The 15,510-nt window shown below is 42.3% G+C and overlaps 1 protein-coding gene across 2 annotated transcripts in view; it reads left to right on the forward strand.

The window, feature by feature from the left end:
* Window positions 1–1,673: 1,673 nt before the first annotated feature.
* The window catches only part of LOC146317344 (TSC22 domain family protein 2-like), a 34,365-nt gene continuing 20,528 nt past the window's right edge, over window positions 1,674–15,510 (forward strand). Inside the window, exon 1 of one of the 2 annotated variants that reach the window (XM_084731396.1) lies at window positions 1,674–4,089. In XM_084731396.1, coding sequence (XP_084587522.1) covers window positions 2,357–4,089 — 1,733 coding nt within the window. In that variant the 5' untranslated portion in view covers window positions 1,674–2,356. The remainder of the gene's footprint in view (window positions 4,090–15,510) is intronic. The other variant, XM_084731397.1, reaches the window with a different exon arrangement.

Genomic DNA, 15,510 nt, shown 5'->3' on the forward strand with positions numbered 1-15,510 from the left:
ATGCTCAAAATGTTTTTTATACAGCTTGACCAATTGGTAAAGAATACAGCCATGTGGTGATGACAGGAGCTACTGGAGCAGCTCTGTCACATACTGGCTGTTATCCCTAATACCACAGTCTAAAAAGCAAACTTCACAGCCTAAATTAATAACACATTCCAAGTCAGACTGAAAAAAGGTTATGGAAACCTGTGTTGAAGGCCGATGCTGTATTGTGAATGATAGCTTTACATAATTTGGTTTGTGTATTCTAGAATTGACCCTCCTTTACAACTTGTAGTTGTAACCTTTAACTTGTAGTTGTTGTAAGCATTTTACACAATGTTCATGGCTTAAAAGGTGCATATCAGAATGTATTAGGGGAGACGGGATGTTTGCAGCAGGGGTTGGTTGCAACAGGTCTTATTCCTCCAATCAGAAACATGCAAGAGTGATGATACTCATACTGTACATGCTTTGACCACACAAGAATTTTTTAACAAAAGCACAAAATGTTCCTGTAGGAATATTGCATCGGTTGGTATATAACCTACTGTAGTCACACTGCAGCATATAGAAATAGCTGGTGAGAGGGAGAGAGTTGATGCTTTCAAGTGCTCTCAATAAAATCTGACCTTTATGATTAAAGAGGGTAGGTCAGAGAAACAAGACGAAAGTCAAATTAAATGTATACTGTACAGTAGTATTTTTACAGCTACTGTGTTTTCAAATGAAAGAAAATTTACAGCAGTCTTTCAATGCATGACAACTTAAAGTTAAAATTCCAGTGTGTTAGACATATAGGGATTTATTGGCAGAATATGGCAGCTATTTAATACAATATATAATATGTTTTCATTAGTGTATAATCACCTGAAAATAAGAATTGTTGTCTTTACCTTAGAATGAGCTGTTTATGTCTGCAGAGGGTGTGGGTCCTCTTCTTCCTATGTTGCACCGCCATGTTTCTATGGTAGCCTAAAATAGACAAACCAAACACTGGCTCTAAACACGGCTTTTAGTGTTTTGTGCAAGTTTTGTGGCCACCGTAGGTTACAATACATAAATGTATTGTACTTTTATGTACAAGATACATAAATAAAAATATTGGGAGAAAAGAACAGAAATAAATCAAGAGCATGAATTCTTCATCTCCCTCTTCTTCTTATTGTTATTATTATTATTATTATTATTATTATTAGTAGTAGTAGTAGTAGTATAAAATATAAATTATAATATAAATATAAAAATATACATTTAAATATATGTATATAAATATAATATTAAACATAAAAATACAATAGACAAATACAGATATCAGGAGAGATTAAGAGATGAGAACATAAATAAATAAAGCACATCATGATTATGATATTGTAATTATATTATTATTATTATTATTATTATTATTATTATTATTATTATTATTAACACTGTAGCCGTTCCCTGCCCTGTACTGCCTGTGTAATAGTAAATGTTTTATGTCATTCTTGTCATCTAAATTGTAAATGGAAAAAAAAAACAAAATGAATGAGGAGATTCAGAGATGGAGAGAGACTGACACCCACTGTCTCACTATTCGCTTTTTGGAATTTATTTTGACTGTGGACGCAACGTAATTTCACTTTTTCCGACGGTGCCTTGAACGCAGCATGAGAGGGGGATTCTCAAACGGCTCGTACGTAAACACACTTGCGCACAGTACCTACCCACGATGCAGCGCGGTTGCACACAACATAGCCATCTTGTCAAGAGTGAGTGAGTGAGGGAGGTAACTGTAGACGCTGTTTTGACTCTCGTTTGTTTTAAAGCGTCAAATTTAAGAGCGTTTTCCTCCCTCGGCCGTTACGTTTGCGTCGCCACCGAATGACTTAAAGCTGGTGGAGCGAGCGGCTACGAAGGACTGCTTTCGAGAAGATGTCTCGCATACTTGTTCCGACGTAGGGGGAGTGTGCAGCAGCCAGTTAGCTAGCTCGGTGAGTGGAGGGCTGCGGGCCCTCCTCAGCCTAAAGTAGCTCCTGCAGCTGGGCAACACACTCTGCGACAACGGCCGTTTGACAACCGCACAGCCGGGACGTTAGCAGGCCGGTCCGGACAGCTCCGGATATCAACCGTCGCACACAGGCTGCTGGGGTGAACCGCGTCTGAAGCCGCCGCATTGCTGGACAAGACGAGACGTTGCGTTATGAGCTCATGAAACGCAACAGGAGACCGAGAGAGGAAGATGGATGGCGTAGATTCATCTTGATCACAGATTGCAAGTAAAATAGACACGAGTGTGCTGTATAATATGATCTGAGCGTTTGGAAGCAGCTCGTCTCTTTCTGACGGAGGATAAACATAGCCATACGGGACTTGGAAACAGGCTGCTGTCAATATGTCGAAAATGCCGGCCAAGAAGAAGAGCTGTTTCCAGATCACCAGTGTGACTCAGGCCCAGGTGGCGGCTATAGGTGCCGCCGACGACACGGAGAGTCTGGACGACCCAGACGAGTCACGGACGGAAGATGTGTCGTCTGAAATCTACGACATGTCCCGGGCTGAGTACGAGCCTGCGTGTGACAGGAGTTCATCTGAAGAAGCTCTGAATAATGTTGGAGAGCCAGAGGCGCCATCACACATACCTCAACCCGGGCAGCCCATTGGGGAGTTCAGAAAAGTTGGAGCCTCAGCTCAAGGTGGGATTGGCGTTGCACCTGGTTTAGCCCTCCTCACCCAGCCTGGGGCGATGCAGCAACATCCTGTTCCAGTAGCCAGTGTGTCAGTGAACACATCCCAGCCTGCTGCTGCTGCAGCGACCAGCTCTGCTCCTCCTCCTCCTGCTCCTGCCACCTCCACGGTGAGTTGCACTTCACGCTTCAGGGTGATTAAACTCGATCATGGTACTGGAGAACCCTTTCGACGAGGCCGGTGGACGTGTACAGAGTTTTATGAGAAAGACTCCGAGGGCTCTGCTGTTAGTAGGACTGTAGATAGCATAAGACATGCCAGTGCAATACTGGACCCTGCTGCAGACAGAGACAGTGGGCTAGGGCATACAGGAGGATCTGTGGTTGCCCCGGCAACACATTCAGGTCAGGGCTTGGGCTCCATGGCGGATGCTTCCCTCTCGTCATCACTACCGCAGCAGCATCAAACCTATGGCGCCCGGCAACAGGGTGTCAGTGTGTCGTCTGCTCAGAGTGCTTTCTCCGGCAGCAAGCCCGGGGCTGTCCCAGCTCTGCCAACGGTGGGAGGCCTCCAGCCTCCTGCGCCGCAGAGCGTGCTGCCTGTCGGACAGAACGGGCTGCCCCAATCTGGTGTCCACATACAGAAGTCCCCCATCATGCCTCCCTCAGCCCAGCCCATCGCGTACCCTTCCCAGCTTCCGCAGCAGCAGCAGCTTCCTATGGGCCACCATCTGACCAGCCAGTCGGAGTACTATCAGCAGCAGCAGCAGCAGCAGCCAGGCCTCGCCACTGGCCAGTCCCTCCCGGCGCCACAGCCCATGGGACAAGGAGCTGCTTCGGTCTTGCCGCCAGCTTCTGGAGGGGTTTCTGTGCCAAGTCAGGTTGGAGAAGTTGCAGGAGCAGGAGGGGGATCTGTACCTCCCGGACAGCCGGCCCCGGGCCTCTTGCAGCAGCAGACTGGAGGGGTGGGAGGCGCCGTACTAGCCGGTGGACCCACTTTGCAGCAGCAGACCGTGAGTCCGTATGCCACCGCTGGACAGCCTCAACCCCACGGCCTCCACCCTCCATCCTCCGTTGTACAAAATGTGCCTGCCATCGCAGTGAGCTCCAGTGTGCCCGCCACTGTGCCCACTGCTGTGCCCAGTGCCTCCAGTGCAGCCATGCCAAATGTGACGACCTCCAGTTTGCCTCCCGGTCAGATACCCCACAGCAAGACGCCAGTGGCTTTGGGGGTGCAGGGCCTCCCAGCAGCTGGATTTGGACATGTCGAGGGCGGCAGCGGCGGTGTAGGGAAGTCAGAGGGTCTCGTCAGCGCACAGTCTCCTGTCGTCTCTGGGAAGGAACCGGCGAAGCCCTTCATGCCTGAGAGCCTGCAGCTCACCACCCCGACTGTCAACAGCCTGTTTGGAATCCACATACCTGTCGATGGGGATGTGGACAGGTAACTGTTAATGTCAAAGTGTTTGATTCTCGTCTTGTTTATCATCACTATGCCTGTGTAACAATTTGAACCAGGTCCGATTATTTTCTCTGCTTATTATTTTCACAATTAATGGTTTACTCTATAAAATGTCCAAAAAATGTGGAAAAGGACAAAGAAAAGAGAAAAATACTCGCATTTAAAAAGCTGGAATCAACAAACGTTCAACATTTTTTTCTTGAGAAATGACTGAAACAGTTAATTAATTATCAAAATCGTTGGCAACTAACAGGGCTGGGCGATATGACTTACCAGGCCTTACTGTTACTGGATTTTTGGGCCAGATGTTTTGGGCAGATGTTGATACTGATATTAAGGAGTAAAAAAGCTATTCCTTATAAAGATTACATACAGGGACACATCTTTTGTAATTATCTTTCAAAAATGGTTAACACTTGTGATAAAGATGTGTATCAGAGGCTGAAGGATCTGAAGGACTCTTCATGTACTATCATAAATGACAAAAGAAAAGCAGAAAAGGCTTACATTTAAGAAAAGTTTGACATTTTTACTTGAAAAATGACAAACTCGTTCAGTCAAATCGATTAATCGAATAATCTGGGCAATATATTGACGTTATATCAAAATCCTGATTTGAGACTAGCTATTGTCCTCTGTTGATTATTTCCTCAATTATTCGATTAGTTGTCTGGTCTAAAAAATGTGAAAAATGTTGATCGGTGTTTCCCAAAGCCCAAGATGGCATCATAAGATGAAAACCCACAACCCAAGTATATTTAGTTTACTGCCCTAAAGGAGTAAAGAAACCAGAAAACAGTCACAGCTGGAATTGGAGAATTTAGACTTTTTTTGTTAAAAATGAAGGAATTAATAGATTATCAAAATAGTTGATTAATTTTAATCATTGATTCAGAATCAATTAACCGTTGCACTTCAAACACACTAAATCATTTTATCTATATTACTAAGGATTATTTATCAAGTTGAATTATGTGATTTTGTCTATATCGCCCAGCCCTGTGTTGCAGCTCTAATTAGAACATGTACAGATGGTGTAATCTAATGTAATCTAATTGTGCCTATTTCAGTGCACAGTTGGAGAGAAGCGTGTGACGGTGGCCATGTTTGGCCATTCGATCACAAGAAGTTTGAAAGCCATAGCAAAGGCAGTGCGGTTTTGTTGTTGGTCATTTGGTTAGTCAGATGAAACAACAGGGTTTTTCCCCTTAGTTTCAAGCAGTTGTGAAGGGAGGGGAGCGTGGAGAAGGAAGAGAGAAGTGGCACACACAGGAAGGAAATTTAATGTTTGTTGTTTCTCATTAGGGTCTAAAGAAGTAAGTAGAGTATAGCACAGTCGAGGAGAACACCCATGGCTTCCACTGCGCAGGCAACAACTTGTTAAACACACATGACTCCTGTAATACTGTGATTCCTTGTGTGTGAGGGTGTGTGTTTGAGTTCTGTGTGTGAAAGCATTTTGTTGAAGGTCTAGTGTCTCCAACCTGCTCTCCCTTCTACTTAAAGATGTAATTTGGATTATTTAATGTGGGGTTGTATGAGGGACTTGTCAGTAGTGGGTGTATTAGCTACCGTAGATGGCGGTCGTCACACCCCCAACTTTGGAGAAGCAGAGAGGGGCACCAGCACTGGAGCTAAACAATGAAGTGCTGTGGACAGGGTCAGTAACAAAATGTATTTAGCTACCCGCCCTTTAGCTACCTTTCCAATGGGAACCCACTGTTATATAAGCCGCTCTCTCCAAACCAACCAAACTCCAGAGGTAAAATCAGAAATTTTACTTTGCAGAATACAGGAGTTGCTGGTCCACAGCTGCCTCCATCTGTTAGTTTGCTTGCATTATTTTGTGACTTCGATGAATCTGAACCATCCTGTTAAAACACCAAAGTCACACAATAACACAAACAAACTTACAAATCGAGGCAGCAGCAGACCAGCAGCTCCAGTGTTCCGTGAGGTAAAATTTCTGATTTCGCCTATGGATTTTTGTTTGTGTGGAGAGAGGGATACTTGGCTTATATACCAGTGGTTTCCCATAGGAAAAGACTGTTTGATGGTTAAGTAAAGCAGAGAAAATGTTCCAAATAAAGCGTACACTGTAACTGTCAGATCTTTTTTTAGGTGCACCATTTTGAAGTGGCTGACCCCGTCCACAGGAGTTTATTACTTAGCCTCTGTGCTAGTGCCCTGCTCTGCTTCTGCTCTCTGTAGCTAATTCACCGACTTATACAACCCCACTTCAAATAATCCAAACTATCCCTTTATGATATCACCCACCAGGACAGTGTCTGAGGTGGCCTTGGCTGCAAACATGATACATGTGTTGCTAGCTGCTGCTCTGCATGTTGTTAGCTCAGCTTTCTGTTAGCTACTCCTGGCCACTCGGTAAACATGCTGCGTGTCTGACCTTTTAATAAGTAAGTTCCCGCTCCGGAAAAGACTTTCTAATACAAACACAGTGAATAGTGTTTGATTTTGTGTTGCCACATTTATGATATCATGGTTTCCACTCTCAGCCCCATCAGGCTCCCCTCAGGAATGTGTTTACAGAGGATTTTAGAGTATTGGCTGAAATAACTGTTTTAGCTTTGTACTGTCGATATTATGTTGTTGAATGAGCTGTTACGTTGCACAGACTGAATGCTGAATCTAAATTTTCATACAGATAAATATAACCAAAATTATAAATTTGTGATTATTCTTTAAGGATATTTAAGTTATTATGTCAGATTGTTGTTTCCTTTTTTTTTTCTGTAAACAGTATTTATGACTACATTTGTGTAAATGTGGCTCAGCAGAAATAATGCTGCCATCTTTTTTTAAATGAATTATTATGGGCCACATGGCATTTGCTTCCTCTCCAACAGTAATCTTTCTTACTATTCCTGAGCTTTAACGCTCTGCTTCACTTGTAGTAGATGGCACACGTGCGGAAATGATACAGTGCCTAAAATCTCTGTGGTTTTCATTTACACTGTTTCAGATATAGCAGAACGTAGAGCAGACAGGGTGCAGACTGCAGAACACTGGCAGAACACTACTTTTCTCTTCATGTGTGGGTGGATAACCTGTTGAACAGTGTTTTAGGGAAGCTTGCACTTATCAGTCTCTGATGTCAACTTGATATTTTTTTTTCTTTTCTGTGCTATCGACCAACCAAACATCAATTGTCAAGTGGCTTTACACACACCTAATGTGAGTTACTTATTGATAGTCAATCGATCAGCTACAGTAGATGGGGAGCGGATTTTGGTTTGTTTGGAGCAAGCGATAATGGTCTTATATAACGTTGGTTTCCAATCAGAAAAGGCTGTCTGAGCAAAGGAAAGCAATGAAAATATTGTAAAGATAGCAGGCACTTAAAATGATATTAATTTTTTTTAGGTGGACCTTTTGTAAGTGGCTAAAAACCTTTTGTTGCCGACCTCGTCCACAACAGTTCATTGCTTAGCTTCCATACTGGTGCACTTTTCTGCTTCTTCAGTGCCAATCGCTACTGTAGGTGATTCATTAACTATTGAGAAGTAACTGATGCAACCCTTCGTCAAATAATCCAAACTATCCCTTTAACACTTTTTTTTTTTTTTTTAAAGAAGACTGTATTTATTAACATCTTTTGTAAATTAGTGCTATGCTGAATTAAACATTAGCAGCTCCTGTTTGCATTGTAATCAGTTACACTATCACTGGATTACTATGAAGAAAACTTAAAAGCATCACCATCATTTGTAAGGAGCTTTGTTTGTTCTCTGATTTCTAAGTGTTATTGTTATTCTGTGTCTTCAGAGTTGTGGCGTGGAGAAGGGGTATGATTTTATTTGACGCTGATTGTGGCAATCAGGTGCCAAGGGTTTTTAAGTACCTTCATCATGTCCATGAGCTGCTGCAGCTCCCAACTGTTGATGAGCGGCTCAAATCAACAGGCCAAATTATACGCAAACTAAAACCCTAAACAGCCTGCAGGTGCTGGAAATCCTTGAAAACACTTGAATTTTAAATGCAGTGTTTTTAAGGTTTGAAAAGTGCTCAGATTTTAGATAAAGTGCTTGAAATTGCAATTGCATTGCTGACTGACTCTGAATAGTTTGCTTTTTAGATGAAAAATTAAAATAAGTCGGATATTGGCTCAGCCAGGTTGTACACGATGCCAAGTCTACATACAGACAGGTGACACATTTTGAAATGTTTTTCTTGAATTTGTTGGGGTTTTTTTTTTTTATCTCACAGTAATGTCTGATTTAATGTGATGAAGAAGTGAAATATACATGTATATAAATATGTAATATACCACCGCTGTAAGGTGCTGGAAAAGCATGACAGTGCACCTTGAAAATTTTTGAAGAGTGCATGAACTTTACTTTGGAATAGGCGAAGGACTCCTGACCTGTCCCTTTGACCTCACACAGTATCTTTGTCTCACGTCCGTCCCTCTGCGCCCACCCTCCAACTCTCCCGCACCCTCCCTCACAACTCCTGGTTTAAACTAGGGCTCACTAGAGTTATTTCATGCCGTAAAGCTACTGTAAGGTGTTATTAATGGGTAATAAAACAGGCTCAATTTATTACTGATGCCTCTGTATTACCTATATAAGTTAACGAGACCATCTGCAGGAAGAAATCCACTACTTCTGTATAGTTTTTCTTAATGCTTGCTACTGGGTTGGAGTCTCCTTTAAATCAGATGAAACAAGCCTGTGTTTACATTTTTTCAGTCAGAGTTACAGTGAGAACTATGTTAGCCAGTTAAAAAGAAACAGGAAGAGATTTTATGTAGATTTATTTTTGATTATATATTTTGTGGCTATTACAGTGGAATCACTACTACTTTTGTCCTTGTCGTAGCTTTAAACTGGCTCCTGAGGCAGTATTTCTAAATAAAAACAACTCAAGCTCTTGGTTCAGATTATTTAATACAGCAGTCAATTTGTAATAACATTATTTAGGTTTATGACAATGCAGTTGACTTGAGGCAGTGTTTTTGGAGTACCTATGTATTGCTTGTGAGAGGGCCCAGCTCTCAGGCTGATAAGAGCAGGGGTCTCTTACGACAGCCAAGTCCTATCAGACATTGAGCAGTAGTCTTTCCACTGTGCCCCTATTCTGGCGATAAGAGACCTGACAGTGGGGTGTGTCGACCAACTGTGCTTGTTGTCACGCCGTGGAGCTTTTCTTTTGCAATACAACGTGGGCTTAATTACTGCGTATTCTGTCCAGGGCCTTTGGACATGCTTAAACACACACCTCAGTGTGTCATAAGCGTGCACACTCCCCTGTGGGCACCAGAGCCCTAGCTGACTGGTCTTTTCTTCTTCTTCTTCTGCTGCTTCATAGTTTCTACCACTGGTGCAGCATCAGTGCGGTCGGTGCTTTGTACCTACCGCCCCACTGATTGACTGACAGACGAGGCCTGACAGTTGTTCCTGTGCAGATGAAGTGCTGAATGACATTCCTCTGCAGCACCAACTGTAGTGTGCTCAGGAAGCTGCAGAGCGAAACTTGTTGTGCCTCACTTCAGCAGGCATTTTAGCTATGCTCGATACACCCCCACCCCTCCCCCCTTCTTTTTTTGTCTCTTGCTTAATTTCTACATTTCCACTGCACTGTTTATTTTACCCGCCACACACGCCACACAACAAAAACACTTCCATTTTCTCCTCAAACAGACTCCTTCAGCAGCTAATATCTATAATTTGCACAGCACAGAAAGATATGTACTCGCACCCACGCATGCACACACAGATTTGACTGCACGTAACGGAAGGTTGTAGACCTTTCCACAGCTTACACAACCTGGAAAACCTCTCTCGGGCCATTTGGTAACGTTTGTCCCCATCTTCCTCCACCCTGCAGCTTCCCCTGCAAGTAATTAAAGCAGAACAGTAGAGATACGGACAAGAGATTGAAGATGTTGTTCTCATACGTAGAATATGATTCACTCAGCTTAATGTTTCCCAGATGGCTTCAGCAACTAAAAGTGTAAAATAACATTGGTCGATTGACAAAATGTTGCACTCGCAGTTGTTGAGTTGCTTCTATTTCATGGGATTATTTTCATGAATATGTTGCGTCTGTAGTCTGTGTGTAATTGGACTCATGCTGGGGAGGTATGGTTTATTGTCCTCCAATAATGGGAGCTTATATAAAATCGGACTCCTCAGGAGGGAGGAGAAGAGAGGAGAGGGGAGGGGAGGGGACTCCTGGCCTGCGATGTAGCAGAGCCGATTCTGCCACTGTGAATCGAGAGCCTGTGTCTGTGTGGGTGGATGAGGGGTGTGTCTTTAAAAAGGGGATGGGTTGGCTCGGCGTCTGCACAAGTATTGAGCCATTACTTTTGGATAAATTCATCATGTAGTTTAACGCAGCTTATGGATTTTCAGTCCTGGTGGAAGTGTGGGCGTACGTGTGGGAGAGTGACACAGAGAGATAACGTACACCACAGGGTCTTTCTCTCCCCCCCTGTGACCTCTGGTTTACTGCTGTATCCTGTTTTCAGTCAGAGTCCCTCACACTGCTCTCCACCTTCTATTCATTTAATATTCCTTAGCTCTCCTCCCTGCTTCCGCACTGGGGCTCTCTGCTCATATCATATGACATTTGGTGGGCACATTTTATCCAGAGTGCCTCACAGAGGTAGAAGCACACTCATTATTTCACTGGACATCTTTGGCCTCAGTAGTAATCAGACCTCTAAACCTGGCTGCCACAGTTCATGCTGTAATATTTTACTTTTTGAGCTGCACAGTACCACATATTGTTTCTGTAAAGGAGCGATACAGTTTCCTGTACCATCATAAATTAATGGTGAATTTATAGTTAAACTTAAGTTAACAGGTATTTTACTGTTAACAAACAGTTGAATGATGCTTATATATGTTTTAAAAGCATTGATTAAGTTGTATGGACATCAGTTGCAACTTTATAATAGCCATCCAGATAATATTTATATTTTATTAATGTACAATGCAGATTAACTGTTATCTCTTAAGATGTTACTCAGTCAGTACCATGAGCTGCATTAACGCCTGTATGGCCCAGTTGTTGTTATTAGCAAAGTGGGACAAAGATGACAACTTATAAAACATGCACGGATTGGCAGTATTTACCCCAGAAAATGAAAATAAGGTTGAATGTAGGTTGATCAGAGCAATGTGCACCCACATTCAGTGCAAGCATGTGGACTCTAACCTGCAAGGAGAGCAAAAAAATTATGCATTTAGTTAGTTGTTGTCATGTTTCATAGCAGCATTTAAAAAATGATTTGGTTATTGAATAATGTGGTTAATGCCTCTTAATACACACAATATTTATTTTGGACAATGTGTGCACAATTTTAATTGTTTTCTGACAGTTTTCTTAGTGTTAGACTAGCCTAAAATAAAAATTTTCGTTCAGTCAACAATGAAATTAGTTGCCAGAAACATCCCTAGAATTTCGTAAACATTTACAAACTATTATAAACATCAGTTGAAACTTACCCAGATGTTTATAGACAACACGTTCTCACTCCCAACTCATCAGATTCGTCAGTTTGGTCAGTGGCCCCATGTTTCAAACTATGATGCTGCAGGTACCCCTCTAGTGTCAGTTTTTCACATGCAGGGCAAGTTAGCAATAATAAATATGCAGCGTCCAGGTAGGCTTTCAAAATAAAAGCACAAAAACGACTTGGGTAGGAAAAGAAAAAGAGATCATGCTTTTATGTCACGTGACCCACGTAAGGTATTATAACCATCAGCTGCAACTTCATAATGGCCATCCAAATGTTTACAGACTAATTATTAGCCATTGACAAAGTCTTACAAATATGTAGTGATTATTATTATTGTGATTATTTTGACAGATACTGTCATTTAAAATCATGATCATGTGACATTTGTTGGGGACTGTACTAAACAAACAATTTCTTTCTTACATTTGGAGAACAAGATTTGTTGTCCAGGGCGTCTCTGCAGCACTACAGTACTTCATTATAATGCTTCTTTGTCATACATATTTCCCTCATCAAAAAAAAAAAAAAAAAAGGCAGGTTCTGCAATTTAAATATTGCTCTTGGCCTTGCATTATACTGAAAGGTGTTTCTTATCCTCAGTATAATAAACACCTCTCTAAACAGTTTGTATTAGATGAACCATTGTAAAAGAAGGATTTATTGCAAGGCTGTTGTATTAGACTGCATTTGTTTTAGACAGGTGTGGCTAATAAAGTGGCAACCGAGTATATTTAGCAATAATGATTAATCTTCCACTCCTGCCATGGGCTCTTTAACGACTGGCTGTGTGAAAGGTGTGTGTTTGTGTTTGTGTTTCTGTGTACACCAGCCAAGTTGTTCATCTTCAGTGTCCCCTCCTGCCTCCTCGCAGCCTTCGAGCTGTTTTCACAAAGAAAGATGCATTGTTCTGTCTCAACTAACGCTTCTAGTCTGTATGTCTGTAGGCTTTTCTTCAGTCATCACCTCCACCCCAGGTACGGAGGCCCTCCATTGTTCTGACAAGCAGAAGAACGTCACCAGCTCAGTCCCACGTCTTAGTGGCTTATTTGAGTGGGGCTGTCTTGTTCTGTGCTGTAGATAAGCTTAGCTGAGAATATGCTCTTTATCTTGTTTTTGGAAAGTGGCGCTTGTGTGACTTGAAGCATTACTGAGAGTCTCTTTTTAGATGTTTTGCACTTATGGCTTTTCATCACCTAGCTAACTGTTCCTGAAATAACTCATAGGTCATTGGGTACTGTCACTGCTTTTGTTAGTTATTTACATTTAATTATCTACTTAAAAATTGAGGTCCTTGGTGATATTTGGAGCAGCTAAACTGAGGAACTGAGAATGCCTTCAGAAACATTTGTGGCTTTGCCTTGCAACTGAAAACACAATAGGCCAAACCGTGCCCTCTTTAGTTACTGTTGCTATGCCTGTCAAGCTTTCTGTTCTCACACAGCACATATACAGTTTACAGTGATAACAGTTAATGCTAAAAGACTGAGGTTAAATGAAATACAACATATATATAACAGAAATGTATTCAGTGACATCAGATTGAGTGCAATGGACCTTGAGACGGCCACCCAGCCGGACCACAGTCGCCCCAGGAAGAGAGCTGAGCTAACCTGGTTTAGACTGAAGAGCAAAGGATCAGTAGGGCAAATAAAGACAACAGATTCAAAGTCCTGGTTAAAGTCCTTGAGTTTTTCTTCATAACTTGTAGCTACTGTGCAGCTGTGCTGTTTGAATCAATGCAAAGAAGGCATGCAGTGCCCAATCTTTCTTTCTTCTTTAAATGAGTATTCCACTGATTCAGCATTGCACCTGTACTGCTCACATTGTTGGACTGATTGATGGACAAAAATCAATAAACCAGATGTGTTAAGCTAGCTAGCAGCTAATGTAGCCTTAAGCTGCTAGTCTCAAGGAAAGATGAGGGCGGTGTGGAAAGTTCACATCTTTCTTACACCACACCAACAGTTTTTTTTTTTTTCACTTTCAGACTTGTAGTCCTCAGTCCCATCTCTGCCTCAAGTGCCATTACTTGAGGTGATTTATCTTCATGCAGCTCTCTCTGGAGACACAAAAGGCTTAAATACAACTTTTTTTGTGTATGCAGTAGTGCTCCCCAACACCTGTAAACAGACTTTGAAATGCAAAACGGGTGCAATTTCCCTTTAGCAAATGCAGGATTAGCAAAGAATTAGCAAATAAAATGTAAGTTTCAGTTTAGTTTCTCTCTCATTTGCTGGCCTGCTCACCCAGTTCCTCTCGCTATCGCTCTGCTCTGTAAGTTTTGGGAAGTTGGCTGCATATCTCTTGTTAACTTTTCATTTAAAAAAAACCCTTGGTCTTGATATTTTTATACTACAAACAGTGCTGGCTTGTAGCATGAATGGATTCTGCACATAAGAAAGCAGCTTGTGTTTGACCAGTTTCCACCCCGTTGGTTCTTGGAAGTACCTTGTAAGTTCCTTGGAAGAGGGGACTTTTTGGGGAAGTGTGGCCCGTGATCAGAAAGTTGTACTAGGTTCCTGCTGTCATCACTGGAGATAACGTTCCTTAGTACTAAGCTATGGTGCAAGTGAAGTGTTAGCAATCAAGCTCCCAGACTCCTCTGGTGGCTATTCTGTAATTGTACTGTGACTCTGGGTGCTCCCTGTGCTCCATCTCCCTCGTCTGCAGCCCAAAACCCGCTGAAAGAAACTCCCATAGGGCAGCTGAAATGTAAATAGTTTTGACCTACTTCTGCGCGGTGGCAGATGGATGGATGGTGCAGAGAACCTGAAGCCTCTTGAGCACCAACACTGAGAGCTCTCAGTGCCCTCTTTTTAACCCCTCCCTTTGCACCCCTAGTGTCTCGATTACTCTCCCTGTCCATCTACCGCCGCTGCCACTTTGGCCCCGCACACTAAAGCAACCATTTGCTTGAATAGAGTAGAATGGGAGGGTTTGCACTGGAAAAGGCTTTGCTAGCTCAATAGGCAGGGTGGGGAGAGTTGATGTCTTCCAATATGAGAAAAATCAGGGTGAAACATCAAAAGAGGCAGCAGGAGTTTGCTAATGCAAGCGGCGGGAAATGGCAACAACCATTAGTTACATTTGGAAAGTGAGGAACACGTGGTGAAAAGAACTGTAATGACATTGTTAAGTACTTATATCGATACTCAGTATCCACAAGTACCCAAATGTAAGTACTTGTACTTGATCGATGCATCCCTACAAAATTTGTAACCCTAGTTTAGATTAATAGCTGTAGTTATATGTATTCAAATGTACTTTGTTAAGTATGCCATTCATGCTTCACATTCAAACTTCAAGTAAACCGCCACAAAATAATCTGGGGCTTCTGTTTTTACTTTCACTCAGTAGTTGATTTGTTAATTTTTTACAGCCATTTATGTTTATGTTCATCTGTGACTAAGAAACCAGCTCACAAACAACTCTTTTTGTTCGTTATATTGTAATACCTGATTGTGGTTCGTGCCTTCAGATCAGACGTGGCCCCGACCACGGCTCTGAAATATCAGTAAAGGATCAATAAGTCAGGCAGACCAGACCGACCCCTCTGCCTCTGCGCCCTCTGCTACGAGGTGAAGGAGAGGGGGGATGGCAGCATAACAAGGGGGATGCATGGTAGTATTCACATGGTAGCTAGCTAACTGGATTTCTGTGTAGCTAACGTTTGTGGTTGGTCTTACTGCTTACTTACTGTTAATAATCACTATTTTCACTATATGTATCTGTAATCTGTCTTTTTTCTGTAACTAATTAAATACAGTGAAGTTTTTTTGCATCCTTATTAAGTCACTCTGTTATATATATATTTGTTACTCCCCAAGCAGACCAAGTCGACCAATCACAGTACTCTGTTTTCATATAGTATCTCTGTCTTGCACAGCTACAACCTGTAGTTAAGTGTCGGCTCT

This window comes from Lutjanus erythropterus, chromosome 12 (assembly GCF_056507025.1).
Source record: "Lutjanus erythropterus isolate fLutEry1 chromosome 12, fLutEry1.hap2, whole genome shotgun sequence".
Taxonomy (NCBI): domain Eukaryota; kingdom Metazoa; phylum Chordata; class Actinopteri; order Lutjaniformes; family Lutjanidae; genus Lutjanus; species Lutjanus erythropterus.